Consider the following 16,996-nt stretch of genomic DNA (forward strand, 5'->3'; position numbering starts at 1 on the left):
TCCTTATATTTGTTTACAAAGTAACTATTTAAATGTACCTACTGTAATTGATGAATACATCAAAACATTTAGTAACTACGATCTTCAAACTAAAAATACACCGATGAGTTACATTCACTCAATGTTGATGATATTTTACGACATTTTTTTTAACAGTACGAGTGACTCCACTGTCTGTTACAATAGAACCCCTTCAGTCAGAGGAGCTGGGTCCATACGAGTCAGCCAATCCTGCAGGGTCTAATGTTACTTTGACGTGTAATGTAAATGTGAGTATTCTTATGATTTAGAATAAATAAAGTCTGTTAATGAACGGGTAATATTTTATTGCCATGTACTTTACAGGGTCCACAAAACTTGACCATCCACTGGAAGTACGGCCATTCTAGCTCTGACGTCAACAGTTTCACGTCATATCCTATACAAAACGATATATCAGTTGATGAACCTGTACTGGTCAGTTCTGGGACAACCTGTGTCCAATACCGTCATACGTCAACACTGAAGTTTCAAACAGAAGACATGTATGATGGCTACATGTATGTGTGTGTGGCTACAGAAAACAATGAAGACACAATGGTTGGGAATATGACGATTTACACAAAACCCGGTAGCTATCGCTCTATTTGATCTTTTAGAATTCGTTTATCTGTTTTGATTTTGTTTAATTTATATTTTATTTTATAAATTACAAAGTTGGTTTATGAGTATATTTGTCTGTAGGTTGTATTTTGTTTTGATGGTGTTTCGTAAGATGTTAAGTTTTGGGTTAGTGATTCATGTGTGATGAGTGTATTTTCTTGTTAAACACAATTTCGGTATGATTACAAAATATTTCTTAAACAGAATTTATGTATTATTAAAAACATTTGTGCAAATATTTTCTGGTCATTATTGTCAGGCATCAAGACCCCACAATCTGAAGGCTCATCAACTGGAACAAACGTTGGTGTAATTATTGGTTCCGTCATCGGTGGTCTTGCTGTGCTTGTGCTGGTTGTGGCCGTCGTTTTGTGGTACAAGTCTACTCACGCCCCTGTGGGTGTATCGTCTGTAAGTGTAAGTGGAAGTGGAAGTGTATGCTCCGTATACTAGTACCATTCTACTCACGCCCCTGTGGGTGTAATGTCTGTAAGTGTATGCTCCGTATACTAGTACAAGTCTACTCACGTCTCTGTGGGTGTATTGTCTGTAAGTGTATGCTCCGTATACTAGTACAAGTCTACTCACGCCCCTGTGGGTTTATGGTCTGTAAGTGTATGCTCCGTATACTAGTACAAGTCTACTCACACCCCTGTGGGTGTATTTTCTGTAATTGTATGCTCCGTATACTAGTACAAGTCTACTCACGCCTCTGTCGGTGTATTGTCTGTAAGTGTATGCTCCGTATACTAGTACAAGTCTACTCACGCCCCTACGGGTGTATTGTCTGTAAGTGTATGCTCGGTATACTAGTACAAGTTTATTCACGTCCCTGTGGGTGTATTGTCTGTAAGTGTAAGTGTAAGTGTAACTGTATGCTCCGTATACTAGTACAAGTCTACTCATGCCCCTGTGGGTGTATTGTCTGTAAGTGTATGCTCCGTATACTAGTACAAGTCTACTCACGCCCCTGTGGGTGTATTGTCTGTAAGTGTATGCTCCGTATACTAGTTCGTACATAGAGAACTTAATGGTGTGAGTCAGTATGGCCGATATGTAGTGGCAACTTCGGTAATGTAGGTGGTGGTGTGTATAGTTAACTTATGTTTACTAAGACAGTGGCGCACACATATATCAGACTACATATCTAAATATATTGTATTGAAGCTAAGCATGCAATTAATTAGCAAAATTGTAACCTAGATTGTACAATCTATGGCGACTATTGTACAATCTATGGCGACTATTGTACAATCTATGGCGACTATTGTACAATATATGGCGACTAACCTCTCTCCTTTCTGTCCTTAGCTCCCAACTGCGACGTCATAAAAAGACGACAGCAACTATAAAAAATGTTTCTATATCAGGACAATAAACAGCATGTCTGTCTTTATTCAAACAATAATATATATATATATATATATATATATATATATATATATATATATATATGTGTGTGTGTGTGTGTGTGTGTGTGTGTGTACCTGCCATTTTAAGTGACTAGAAAACTTTAACACATGGTTTGATATATAAAGTTTTTAATTTATCCTGGATTAGAATTGTTGTATATTATTGTTTTCCTAATGGTTGTTTAAACTTTTCATTCGAAATAATATTTAACCATACAAATGTTATGTAATGTTTACCTAAACATAAGATACGGAGGCGTAGCGACCCTTCCCGGCGCCCGGGGTCAAACTTTCAATTTGGCGCCCCCCTCGGGAACAACCTTTCAATTTGCAATTTGCACTCCCCCTCAATTTGAACACAACCAACTCAAACTTTCACTTTGCAACCCCTCCCCCATATATTTTTTTATATTTATAATGCAAAACCGAATCTAAATGAGATTTTAATTTGTTTTTACAACCCATTTTGGCGCCCCCTAAGGTCGGCGGGGGACATATGTAACCCCCCCCCCCCTTCACTACGCCTTTGATAAGATACAAACTACAAACACTACAAACTCTACAAATTCGCTTATAATTCGTTTTTTTTTTAACGTAAGAAACTTAATCCACATTTCGTACTATAACTATGAGATTTATAGTTGTGTTTATTGTGCAGTATGTAGACATCTCACTAGCTTTGGAACTATTGCCCTAAAGTTGTTTGAAACTGAATGCAATATACACTATAAAAACAATCTGAATAATATATAACTATGTTTCCAATAAAATCCAAATTTATAATTTAGACAAATGTTCAATGCCTTGTACTCTGCTCTTTGATTTAACTCAACATGATCGCTTTTGTTTTTATATTACTTCTTCTATTTTTTTATCCACGTCACCGGAGAGAGATGAACGGTTGGTTTGTTAAATAATTGATAACATCAACAGTTGATTTTATAAACATTTGACATTATCAACAGTTGACTTTATCAACAGTTGATTTTATCAACGCTTGGTATGGTTGTACTACGTATGCTGAAGTAATATTAACAACTTAAAGCAGTCTGATACGAGCAGCTGGTGGCAGATCGTGACGTTTAAAAACACAATACCTACATCTAGTTCGTGATTGTTTTTTTTAACTTCCTGTATGCACAGGGCTCGTATAATAAAAACTATGTCAGCCGATTGTACAGGATTACTAGATTAATAACCCTGGTTGTGTTATCGTGGTAGATTTATGTATGGGGAGTCAGCCAAGCGTAACAAATCTAGCCCGCTTCATTCACCGTGACAAAACTTTCAACTTCCGGCGTCTGACCTAACCACAAGGTGTGGCACTAAAGGTTGTGTGCCCTTAATTTGACGGTTGGGGTGGGGGTGGAGAAGACGATTAGGGGGCCCAAAATCAGATGATAAATAAAATGTAAAATAAAAAAAAATGTCATTTCAAATTTTATGTGTGCGATTGATAAATTTGTATTATTCCTACATCCTAGAGATGGTCGTCCCCTTGATTTCATCTTTCTAGTTGGCCTTTTCTCAAGATAGAGGACCGTTTCAGTTGATTGTCTTTTGTCGAGCGCTGAGAGAGAGTATTTTACCGGAAGACATATTAGCTTTAGACATTTGTCGAAAAACCAACTGCCTGGAGCCATTAAGTCGTTGAACATATTAACGGTAGACATATTGGAGAGAAATATAAAGTAATTATTACGGCGATTTTAGGCGGTAGATAGACCTTGTTTGTTGTTTCTTAATACATAAAGGTCCCAATCTCTCGGGCAGCCATTATTATGATTATAGCCTTCAAAAAAAAGAACCTTGTCGAACTGTTATCTTCTGTATTGCTTGTCAGGCTCATTTTTTTTCTATTGTAATTTAATTTTAAAGACACTAACTCTTTTAATGACCATAATTTTACAGTGGTGCTTCAGTGTCAGGCACATAGAACAAGATTAAATGTCGCTGACTTTACAAGACCAGATTCGGTTCCTAAAATTGTGTTGTGTTGTTGATGTATGTTTATCCGAAAGTGTCTAAAATGATAGTAACATTGTTAAATTTTTTAAAATCGTGATCACATAAATATAGATCGTGACTGTCTTCGTAAATAAGATTGTCACAATTTGATGTGTATTGTGTTTCTTCCATATACCTTACTAGCATCTATTGACACCCTGTACTGGTCTAGCCCCATGGGTAAAACGGATATTACTTCCTGTAGACAACTGCTTGAAGTTACAAAATCGTGACTGTACTTTGCGGGACGCAACCTCATAACTTAACTAAGCAGGACGCAACCAGCCAAAAAATGTAACATTTTTCCCTTTCTTTACATCACTTACAATCTTTGAAAAAGGCTGTCAATATGGACATACTTTGGATACATAATTTAATTTTCCACGTTGTTCGTAAAATTTTAGGCTCCAGTAACCACTTTCATGAACGGTGATGCCGGTATCATACAATTGGGCTTTCCTGAAAGAATCTTTGAATGAAAGAAAACATCTGCCTCAGTACAGCAGGAAGTCTTATAGAACTCAGGGGATTAAAATTATGGTGGTGGTAGGTGGGATTCGTGAATAGGAGATTCTGTGTGCTCAATGAATGGGCCCTTCAACATGAGGCTATGTGAGTTAAATGGGCCCTCAATAAGAGGCTTTGTGGGCTGAATGAATGGGCCCTCAATAGGAGGCTATGTGGGCTAAATGAGCCCACAATATGAGGCTGTGGGCTAAATGGGCCCTCGATAGGAGGCTGTGGGCTAAATGGGCTCTCAATAGGAGGCTATGTGGGCTAAATGGGCCCTCAATAAGAGGCTATGTGGGCTAAATAGGCCCTCAATAGGAGGTTATGTGGGCTAAATGGACCCTCAATAGGAGGTTATGTGGGCTAAATGGGCCCTCAATAGGAGTTTATATGGGCTAAATGGACCCTCAATAGGAGGTTATGTGGGCTAAATGAGCCCACAATATGAGGCTGTGGGCTAAATGGGCCCTCGATAGGAGGCTGTGGGCTAAATGGGCTCTCAATAGGAGGCTATGTGGGCTAAATGGGCCCTCAATAAGAGGCTATGTGGGCTAAATAGGCCCTCAATAAGAGGCTACGTGGGCTAAATGGGCCCTCAATAGGAGGTAATGTGGGCTAAATGGGCCCTCAATAGGAGGCTGTGTGGGCTAAATGGGCCCTCAATAGGAGGCTGTGTGGGCTAAATGGGCCCTCAATAGGAGGCTATGTGGGCTAAATGGGCCCTCAATAAGAGGCTACGTGGGCTGAATGGGCCCTCAATAGGACGTAATAAAACCCGTGCACTGTAAATTAGTCCGTGAATATTAGGAAAAATGTATTTCTTTAACCTTGCTGAACGGGAACAATTTTTACCGAAAGTTTAAGTTAACCTGGCACTTACAGGCGAAAAATGGATTACATCACGTGATTAGAACACGTGCAGGAATACTGATCGGACACAAAGTCCACGACACGTGCATAACAACTGACCGCGACTGACCACCTCCTGATACATACATGTTTTTACAAATCTCCTAAAGTAACATTATTACCAGCTTTAAAAAATCAGGTAAATTATTTTACAACCTTATACTTGTTAATATCATCGTTACATAGCTATGTTTTTTATTAAATAATTTTTTGTGAAGTTCCCTAATAGCTTTAGAAATGTCGGCCTATTAATAAAAAAAGCACTAATATATTTGTTTTTTACTTTTATGTGTTTTTATACTTAACTCTTTTAAATTTAAAAAAAAACAATGTGTAGAATATACAACAACTTGTACGCATATACTATGAATAAATGTTTGAGATGTTTGAATTGTTTAACAAGGACCCTTTTGTGACGTTCTACTGACCTTGGATTCAAACTCAAGATTTCAGGTTAGGAAGTCTACCACTCTACTGATAGGCCACGCCGTCCCTAATGAAGAATATATTAGTTTGATATGTACCTCTGTAATGTGAAGGCAAGTCAATAGGGTTACAGTGCAGCGCTACACTGGAGCAGTTATAGAATATTTTGCACTAGACAAACAGCGCAATAGATTTGTTATGTTTCTTACGTAGTCGCCATCACAGCAACCAGCAGTTTCTTCCAGGCATCTCTCCGCCCCCCCCCCCCGAAAAAGTCTATCAGCCCCCCTCCCGAAAATCTCAAGTGCCCCCCCCCCCCCCCCCCGGAGAAAAAAGTCTGGAAGAAACACTGGCAAGCATTCAAGCTTTTCTTTTTTTTTCTCAACGCCGCATCGCTTGACACAAACAGACGACTGGTTTCCCACGTGAGGTTGTCCTTGTACAGACGCCTAGCTGTGATGGCGGGATGGAACACGTAAAGGAAGAGAGAAGGTGAACATGATGGAAATAAAATAACGCTATTTTTACAGTTTTATTTTGTTTAGGGTGTTAAGGAGTGTATGACGATTTATTTACGTTCTCACAATCACAACTGATTGCTGGTTAAACCCTAGTTAACTGTGGTGATGGATAAAGCTGGCATCGTTTACATATTCCTTAAATGATTTTCTGTACATTTCACTCCAATCTGATCGTACACAACTACAAAGACACGCTTCGAACAAGTAAAGACGGAAAAAAACAAGCTGTGTAAGTTTACAACTTGTAAGTACATATGTTTGATTTGTTTTAGTTATCAATTAACATTAGTAACAAGATATTGAGTAGTTTACTGTTTAAACGTTTAGCCGAACACAATACATGAAGCTATATGACTACACAAATCTTACAGAAAAGATGCTACTCCTTCAGACATGTCATCCCTCCCCCAACCCACACACAATAAATTTATAACACAAACATTGTCTTTCAGGAAAAAAGCATGTTTTAGATTAAGTATTTTTTTTTTTCATTTTCGATATCAATAGGTTCCGAAAGTAAATATTAGGATCCGATTTGTTAATTTAGTTATTTATAATTAAGCGACACATATTTAACGTAACAATAAGTTATAATAAATACTTTTTTTTTTAATTTATAGATGATAGATTTTGCCGTTCGGTCAGACAGTGAAGATCAGCGAAGGACATTCAAGGTCAGAAAAGGTCGGTGAAGCTCAGTGAAGGTCATTGAAGGTCAGTGAAGTTCAGTTAATGTCAGTGAAGGTCACTGAAGGTCAGTGAGGAATTCACACCTGTATAAGTACACCACACCTTGACAGAAATGATACCAGGAGACAAGCCACTGCCTAAAAGACCAGTGGTCATTTTTGTCTGCTGCTTCATGGTGAGCCTCAACGTCCATCACGTGATCGGTCGTAGTGTACTACCAGACGACCAAACACCTGGTCATCAGACGCTGAGTCATATAACTGACACCTGGCGTCAGTCAACACATGACTCCAACATTCAGTCACCTCATGACGCCAACATTAAGCCAACACATGACTCTAACATTCAGTCAACACATGACTCCAACATTCAGTCAACTCATGACTCCAACATTCAGTCAACTCATGACTCCAACATTCAGTCAACTCATGACTCCAACATTCAGTCAACTCATGACTCCAACATTCAGTCAACTCATGACTCCAACATTAAGTCAACACTTGACTCCAACATTCAGTCACCACATGACTCCAACATTCAGTCAACACATGACTCCAACATTCAGTCACTACATGACTCCAAGATTCAGTCACCACATGACTCCAACATTCAGTCACCACATGACTCCAACATTCAGTCAACACATGACTCCAACATTCAGTCAACTCATGACTCCAACATTCAGTCAACTCATGACTCCAACATTCAGTCAACTCATGACTCCAACATTCAGTCAACTCATGTCTCCAACATTCAATCACCTCATGACTCCAACATTCAGTCAACACTTGACTCCAACATTCAGTCACCACATGACTCCAACATTCAGTCAACTCATGACTCCAACATTAAGTCTCCACATGACTCCAACATTCAGTCACCCCATGACTCCAACATTCAGTCAACACATGACTCCAACATTCAGTCACCACATGACTCCAACATTCAGTCAACATTTGACTCCAACATTCAGTCAACACTTGACTCCAACATTCAGTCAACACATGACTCCAACATTCAGTCAACACTTGACTCCAACATTCAGTCAATTCATGACTCCAACATTCAGTCACCTCATGACTCCAACATTCAGTCACCTCATGACTCCAACATTCAGTCAACACATGACTCCAACATTCAGTCACCACATGACTCCAACATCCAGTCAACATTTGACTCCAACATTCAGTCAACACTTGACTCCAACATTCAGTCAACACATGACTCCAACATTCAGTCAACACATGACTTCAACATTCAGTCACCACATGACTCCAACATTCAGTCACCACATGACTCCAACATTCAGTCAACACATGACTCCAACATTCAGTCACCTCATGACTCCAACATTCAGTCAACACATAACTCCAACATTCAGTCAACACATGACTCCAACATTCAGTCACAATATGACTCCAACATTAATTCAACACATGACTCCAACATTCAGTCAACACTTGACTACAACATTAAGTCAACTCATGACTCCAGCATTCAGTCAACTCATGACTCCAACATTCAGTCACCACATGACTCCAACATTCAGTCCACACCTGACTCCAACAATTTGTCGCCAGATGTTATGGCCAGTCCTTCACCTTGTTATGTTTTTAAAGACAAGGACGAATCGATCGTTGACTGCCAAGGTCGTTCTCTAACGAATGTTAGCAGCTCATGGTTTCCTGAAAATACAACGTCTATTTTATTAAACAACAACATGCTAACCTCTGTACCCGATTCATTCAGAGATATACGTCATCTACGTCGGCTTACCTTAAATGGCAACAAAATCCCACATTTTCACCTGGAAACGTCTTCTGGTCTAGAACAATTAGAATATTTGACCATATCTCCGGATGGTGAAACTGTATACATTGATATCGATATTGGTAAACTGGATAAGTTGTCTGAACTTGAAGTGATAGGGGGAGAGGCTGTCGAAATAACCAATTCAAGTTTTGAAAACTTGAGCAAGATTCGAGTTCTTTTCTTGAAGGACCTCCGATCCCTACTCTATTTTAACTCTTCAGCATTGCGGCCACTGACCAATCTTCAAAGCATTTCTATAATCAGCGTTCAGGCACACCTTCATCAGATATTTGATGCATTTCAATGTTGTGTAAACCGCAGTATGGAGTTAATAAAACTGCAGGAAATTAGCCCAACAAAATACGAGCAGTATACAAGCCTTCTCAGCGGGAACGGCATTCTGACGCCCAACTCCACCAGATACCTAAGGCAGATCTGTGTAAGGCACCTAGTTTTAAGATCATGTGCTATATTTATCATCAAGCAAAACGCTTTAGAAAGCAATACTTGGAGTAGTTGTCTAGAGAGCATTGACTTTACCAACAACCCAATACTGGGAACGTTGAGTGTCATGTTCAAGGTGATAAATATGAACAATCTGGAGACAATTGACTTTAGTGACGCTATACCATCAAATTCATTTCATCGCTCGTTGCTCACTGACCAAAATACAGTATCCGATAACTGGGGCATGCACCGTGGAACTAAAATAAAACCATTTAACGCAGCTCATTCAGTTGAAAGTGAAGTATACAGTAACAATACAGACTCCATGCTAATTCAAAACTCTCACGTAAAACCAAATAATGCAATCAAAATTATAACCGGAAATGAAGTAGAGAGTACCAACAGAATAGACAAACCGAGTAAATCAACTTCGTTTAGCTCATCTAATCAACTACACTTCCCTTATAAAACAGAACAATTACATCACGATAACGAGCTGACTGTATACGTTTCAAAATCAATCAAGTATGTGTATATTTCAAGGCTCTTTTTGCACTTCTCTCTTGACTTTAACGTTACAGTTATCGGCGCAGAACATTTGGTGTATCTAGATGTATCTAAAGGTGGTGGTATGACATTTAAAGGACAAATCAAAGGTTTGACGGGACTTACGAATTTCCTACTTTCTGGCAATGACTTGTCGGAACTGAACTTCAAATTTTTTGACACGATGCCCAGCCTGCAGGTTCTCGACTTATCGGAGTGTAATTTAAATAGCGAGTACATGTCATCTTCCAGCGATCGTCTGTTCCTCAACTTACAAAATTTGCAGCAGTTAGATCTATCGTTTAATTCGTTAACCTCGTTCAGTTCTCGTACTTTCAGCTCTAATACAAATCTCTTTGAGATTCGTCTGTCTAGGAACAGGTTTAGAGCGATTCCATTTGAATTAACAAACACGCCACGTTTAAAATTGCTGGACTTAAGCTCCAATGCATTGATTTCAATTTCAGCCATGGATAGAAGTGAGTTGGACGCGTTGGCTGCTGGGAATGGAGGGTTGAAGCTGTTTCTGGATGGAAATGTCTTGTCGTGTGGGTGCGTGGACATCCAGTTTCTACACTGGCTTCAGATGACCACGGTGGAACTAGACATGGCCAGGAACTTCTCATGTATTGACAACGACGGAGTTTTAACAAACACGGGAGTTTTATCAGACCTAGAGGCTTATTGGCGTCAATGCTTTGGGAGAATGTTCCTCTCTTATTCTCTTATTTTATTTTGTTTACTTATCATTGGATTTGTGTTGTGTTTTTTTGTTACCAAGTATAAGACGTACATCATTTCTGGGCTGCTGAATTTGTTTAGTGAAACCTTTCTAAAGAAACCATCCAACTACGAGATTGGTGTCTTCATTGGTTATGCTGATAGAGATTACCAGTTTGCTTGTCATGACCTCAGGCAGTTTATCGAGGACACTATGGGGTTAACGACCTTTATTCGTGACCGTGACCTCTCACCTTCAACCGACCTGGCGTCTGGGATTATCGATGCTATAAATAGAAGTTGGCGCGTGCTTCTGGTCGTGAACGAAACTTTTCTCGCACAAGACGATTGGTTTCTCTACACATGCAGGTCAGCCATATCCAACCTGACGCCCGCTAATCCTAATCTCATTGTGATTATGGTTGACAGCCAGATACGTCATCGTTTACCACGTGACATCCTTGGGGCGGTGTCTGAGGAAAACATCATCGTCATGAACGAGGGGAGGAGACTCAAGTATGACGTCACGGAGAAGCTGAGAACTCGATTACTAGCCTAACCGTTTTAAAGACTAGTTCACACAAGACATAACTGCTAATTCACACAAGACATAATGGCTAGTTCACACAGGCAAGACACAAATATACAGCAGGACCTCGCCTGATACTCTGAACTATATACGCTAAATGTCTCATTGCTAGAGATATCAACGCTCCTGTCCTTAAAATGTAAAGCTCAATTAGTGTGCTATTGTACAAAATAATGCTTTCTTCCGATGTCTTGTACTGTCTGAATGTTTTAAATATGAAGTGCATAATAACATCATACATCATTTATATCATACAAATGCTTAAGACAAAATAGAGAGCAAGAATAATTCAAATTAAGCCAGACACTATATAGCCGCGAAGAGAAGACTCTCCCGTTTAAAAATACCAATTAGATCTCAAACTTGGAAAAATATAGCCAGCTGAATCATCGCGTTTAAAGTGACCTAGAATTACCGCGACTTTACATAAGTTATACATATTTAAATTATATATTACATTGATCAATTGCAGATATGCCGTAGTGACATAAATAGATACCAGATTGCTAGAAACTTAAAATTAAGGGGTAAAAACGTCAAATAAAAGAGAAATGCAGATAGATTTACCAAACGATTGCTCGACACTAAATGTGTTCCCATTACTACTTTTGACTAGATAGTGAGGTATTAAATAGTTTAATTAATATATAACATCATGTTTTCTTTATAACGATAAGACTCTGACGCTAAATATTTTCATGTTTTAACATAATTCTTTAACAAACTGTATAATTAAATAATGGCAGTTAATGTATATGCACGTTGTTTAGAATCACTTAAAATGTACATGTTTAGGTTTCGAACGTAGATTTATTCACTGCTCTTTTATAGAATCATTTTTATTTAAACAAATAGGCCTATACATGTTTGGGTTGAAATGTGAATTTAGGCATGGCTAAAAATGTCTAGAGCAACGCTGGTTAGCTATATAATACATTGCAAAAATTGGTATATTTTTAATTAATAATATTTATAAATAGATCTCATTCCTCGTGTTTTTCTAAATAAAATGTCTTGTTAATGTTCACATTATTGGCTTTATATTTTTTTAATGTGGTGATGTTAAATTCTAGCTTTTGCTAATCTATGTGAAGGTTTATATGTGAATATTTCTGTAAATATCACATCACTGGCTTTGTACGCCACAGACAGCACAGGCAAGTCCAAATTGTGTTACGAAATACAGGCTTTAAATAAATAAGTGAAGACAAAAAAAACAAGCTGTGTAGGGTTAATACATGTAAGTGCAACTGTTTGATTTTATTTTAAGTGAATTGATATATTTAAAAGCATATTGAAAAGTTTTTTGTTCAATTTTTATCGCCTACATTTTCTCTCGCTTAAAATTTGAAATTTTGTTAGCCAGAAAGATATATAAATTTTCGACTAAATTGTTGTAAAAATAATTTCCATTGATAAGAAAAAAATCGCTTTATATGATCTATATGAAAAAAAACTTTTGCCGAATAACGCTATTGGATATTTTGTGAGGTCGTAGAAAAACGCATTTGAAAGCCATAAAATTCGGTAACGCTGACAAAACTGATCAAAATGACATATTGACTTAGAGGGAAACAGAAATATTGTTTAATAGTTTGCAACCTCCAAACCTTTATTATGTATGTATACATACTATCATATATATATATATATATATATATATATATATATATATATATATATATATATATATATATATATATATATATATATATCTTCTAAAGTGTTGAAAAACGTCTGAGTGTTTTATCATAGCGTTACTAATCCTACATTCTTTGACACATTCTTTCTAACACTGGGTTATTCCAACTTTAACAATACCTGCGTTTTATTTCTTAGATCATATTTGTCGGTACACGGGTTTCCCCCACAGTACCGCCCAGCACGCGGGCTTGCTGTATGAAAGCTTTGTCTGCTAATCACACTTTGTGATAGTGAGGTAGAACACACTTCCGGGACAGCCCAGGTGTAATCGACGTACCATGGCGTTCGCGGAGCCATCGGTTACACAACCGCAAGGCCCGTGTACGATAATTTGATGACCTACTTACAAGAACTATAAATACAGTCAGCACTCTCTGAACACAAAACATGAAGTCATTTAGGCCTTATTAAATTAATGTTCACAGAATACATGCAACTCCCTTACACACATTTCTCCACCCACAACACACAGCACAATACATTAATAGCTCCGATATACTACTTCCCCTCACATATTACCAATTATTCTATTTTGAAGAATTTAATTTTCTATTTTTTTTTTAGAATTACGTTATCAGCAGATTGATACAGTAAATATCATATTCCGATGTTGTTAATTCATTTTTTAACGAACCGATACAAATTAAATGAACTTAACAATACTTTATTATTCATTGCTTAAAAGGTAATACTTTTTCTAGATGGAGATGGTCTTTTGGTCATTCAGGCATGCCTTTTAGTGAACATACACCACAAATCGACCGACGGATATGATACCAAGAGCCAAACCACCGTGTAAGTGTCCAGTGGTCCTTTTTGTCTGCTGCTTCATGGTAAGCCTCAACGTCCATCACGTGATTTGTCGGAGTTTCCTAGCAGACGATCAAACACCTGGTCATCAGACGCTGAGTCATATAATTGACACCTGGCGTCAGTCAACACTTGACTCCAACATTCAGTCAACAATTGACTCCAACATTCAGTCAACACTTGACTCCAACATTCAGTCAACACATGACTCCAACATTCAGTCAACACTTGACTCCAACATTCAGTCACCACATGACTCCAACATTCAGTCACCACTTGACTACAGCAATTTGTCACCAGGTGTTATGGCCAGTCCTTCACCTTGTAATATTGTTACAGACAAGGACGAATTGATCGTTGACTGTCAAGTTCGTTCTTTAACGCAAGTTAGCAGCTCATGGTTTCCAGAAAATACAACGTCTATTTTATTAGACAACAACATGCTGACCTCTGTTCCTGTAAACTTGTACCTTTTACACCGTCTTAGACGTCTCAGCCTATCTTACAATCAAATCGAAGAACTTGATGTAGACACGTTCCGTGGGTTAGAACACTTAGAGTATTTAAATCTGGATTCCAATGGATTAGATCTAACATCCATTCCTAGCAAAACTTTCGACCGTTTTAAAAACTTGGCTGTATTGTCTATACGACAGGATGGAGATTTAAGGTATCGGAGACATGATGGTTATGAGTTCCTCTCTGATGTGAAAAATTTAGAGTCTTTGACCATATCTTCGGTTGGTGAAATTTTATACTTCGGTGTGCAGTTCAACAAACTGGAAAAGTTGGCTGCATTGCAAGTGACAGGGGGGTCAAAAAAAATAACAAATTTAAGTTTCGAAAATTTGAGTCAGGTTAGAGTTCTTTACCTGAAAGAATTTCAATCACTGCAATATTTCAATTCTTCAGCTTTCTGGCCACTGATCAACCTTCAACACATTTATATGCGCAGCGTGCAGGCACACCTTCATCAAGTGCTTGATTCCTTTCAATGCTGGGTAAACCGAAGTATGGAGTATATACTACTGGAAGATATTTGGGTAACACTAGGTGAGCAGTATTCAAGCCTTCTTCCCGCAAAAGGAATCCTAACACCCAACTCCACGATATATTTGAGGCAAATTTGTGTTATTCATTTAGTTTTAAGAAGCTGTCGTATAATTATAGTTCACCTTAACGCTCTGACAAGCGACACATGGGACAAGTGCCTTAAGAGCATTGACTTTACCGACAATGCAATCATAGGCACTTTCAGCGTATTCTTTCAAGTGATGAATATGAGAAATCTGGAGAAGTTTTTTTTTCGTGACAATTTCAAATTAAACTCTTTTCGTCGCGGCTTTTTATCTGCACTAAGCATAGCATCCGATAACTCGAGGAATCACAGTGCATGTAATACCACACGAATTAACGAAGCTCAATCAATTACACTTGAACGTGTGTTCGAAACTAATAACTCAGACTGTATAACAAGTAACAACTATTTTCCTGAAGCAAACCAAGACCCTTTATTTACAGACACCAGCAGTTATGAAGTAGGAAAGACAACCACAAAGGCTCAAGTCAGCGAATCTATATGGTATATTTCCTCTAAGCAACAATTTCCTTATAAAGTAGAACTAATACGTCAAGCCAACGAGCTGAATATATACGTCTCTAAATCAATGAAATATCTGTATCTTTCAAGGCTTTTCATGCTTTTCTTTGCTGATTTTAATGTTTCATTTATCGGCGGGGAAAATGTATTGCATGTAGATGTATCTGACGGTGGGTTGACGGAGTTTACCGGGCGAATCAGAGGCTTGACGGGACTCAGGACACTCCTACTCTCTAGCAATGATCTACTCCAACTGAACCCCCAATTTTTTGACACGATGCCCAGTTTGCAGGCTCTCGACTTATCGGGGTGTAGTTTAAACAGCGAGTATATGTCGTCTTTCAGCGAGCGTCTGTTTCTCAACTTACAAAATTTGCAGCAATTAGATATGTCGTACAATTTTTTAAACTCGTTAAGTTCTCGTACCTTCAGCTCTAATCCAAAACTCTTTGAGATTCGCCTGTCTGGAAACAGGTTTAGAGCGATTCCATTTGACTTAACAAACACGCCACGTTTAAAATGGCTGGACTTGACATCTAATGCATTGATATCGATTTCAGCCAAAGATAGAAGGGAGTTGGACGCGTTGGCTGCTGGGAATGGAGGGTTGAGGCTGTTTCTAGGTGGAAATGTGTTATTTTGTGGGTGCACGAGCGTCCAGTTTTTACACTGGCTTCAGATGACCACGGTGGAACTAGACATGACCAGGAACTACTCCTGTATTGACAACGACGGAGTTTTAACAAACACGGCAGTTTTATCAGACCTAGAGGCTTACTGGCGTCAATGCTGGGGGAAAATGTTCCTCTCTTATTCTCTGATTTTATTTTGTTTACTTATCATTGGATTTGTGTTGAGTTTTTTTGTTACCAAGTATAAAACGTACATCATTTCTGGGCTGCTGAATTTGTTTAGTGAAACCTTTCTAAAGAAACCTTCCAACTACGAGATTGGTGTCTTCATTGGTTATGCTGATAGAGATTACCAGTTCGCTTGTCATGACCTCAGGCAGTTTATCGAGGACACGCTGGGGTTAACGACCTTTATTAGAGACCGTGACCTCTCACCTTCAACCGATCTCGCTTCTGGGATTATCGATGCTATAAATAGAAGTTGGCGCGTGCTTCTGGTCGTGAACGAAACTTTTCTCTCGAAAGACGATTGGTTCCTCTACACATGCAGGTCAGCCATATCCAACCTGACGCCAGCTAATCCTAATCTCATTGTGATTATGGTTGACAGCCAGTTACGTCATCGTTTACCACGTGACATCCTTGGGGCGGTGTCTGAGGAAAACATCATCGTCATGAACGAGGGGAGGAGACTCAAGTATGACGTCACGGAGAAGCTGAAAACTCGATTACTAGCCTAACCCTTTTAAAGACTAGTTCACTCAAGTACAGACGTAAAGACTAGTTTAAACAAGATTCAAAGGCTAGTTCACACAAGACATAAAGGCTATTTCACATCAAGACATAAAGGCTATTTCACATCAAGACATAAAGGCTATTTCACATCAAGACAAGAAAACAAATCTACTACACGACCTAGAATGTCACTAAAAACTAAACAAGTGACTGTTAGAATTATGAGTGCCGGTGTCCTCAAAAGTAAAGCTCCATTATTTTGTTTTTGTACGCTTACTGGGAGA

At 38.5% G+C, this 16,996-nt stretch overlaps 1 protein-coding gene across 1 annotated transcript; it reads left to right on the plus strand.

Annotated features, from left to right (window-relative positions):
* Nucleotides 1-14,014: 14,014 nt before the first annotated feature.
* Nucleotides 14,015-16,781, plus strand: LOC131944615 (toll-like receptor 4). Its single transcript, XM_059305305.1, has one exon. It carries the CDS (start codon nucleotides 14,051-14,053, stop codon nucleotides 16,715-16,717), a length of 2,667 nt encoding a protein of 888 aa, XP_059161288.1. The 5' UTR covers nucleotides 14,015-14,050; the 3' UTR covers nucleotides 16,718-16,781.
* Nucleotides 16,782-16,996: the final 215 nt, after the last annotated feature.

This window comes from Physella acuta, unplaced genomic scaffold, assembly GCF_028476545.2.
Source record: "Physella acuta isolate Inbredline_101_S28 unplaced genomic scaffold, ASM2847654v3 ptg000048l, whole genome shotgun sequence".
Classification (NCBI taxonomy): domain Eukaryota; kingdom Metazoa; phylum Mollusca; class Gastropoda; family Physidae; genus Physella; species Physella acuta.

What these genes read in the sequence shown, in the direction of transcription:
- LOC131944615 (XM_059305305.1), top strand. Translation starts at nt 14,051, where the DNA reads ATGGCCAGTCCTTCACCTTGTAATATTGTTACAGACAAGGACGAATTG.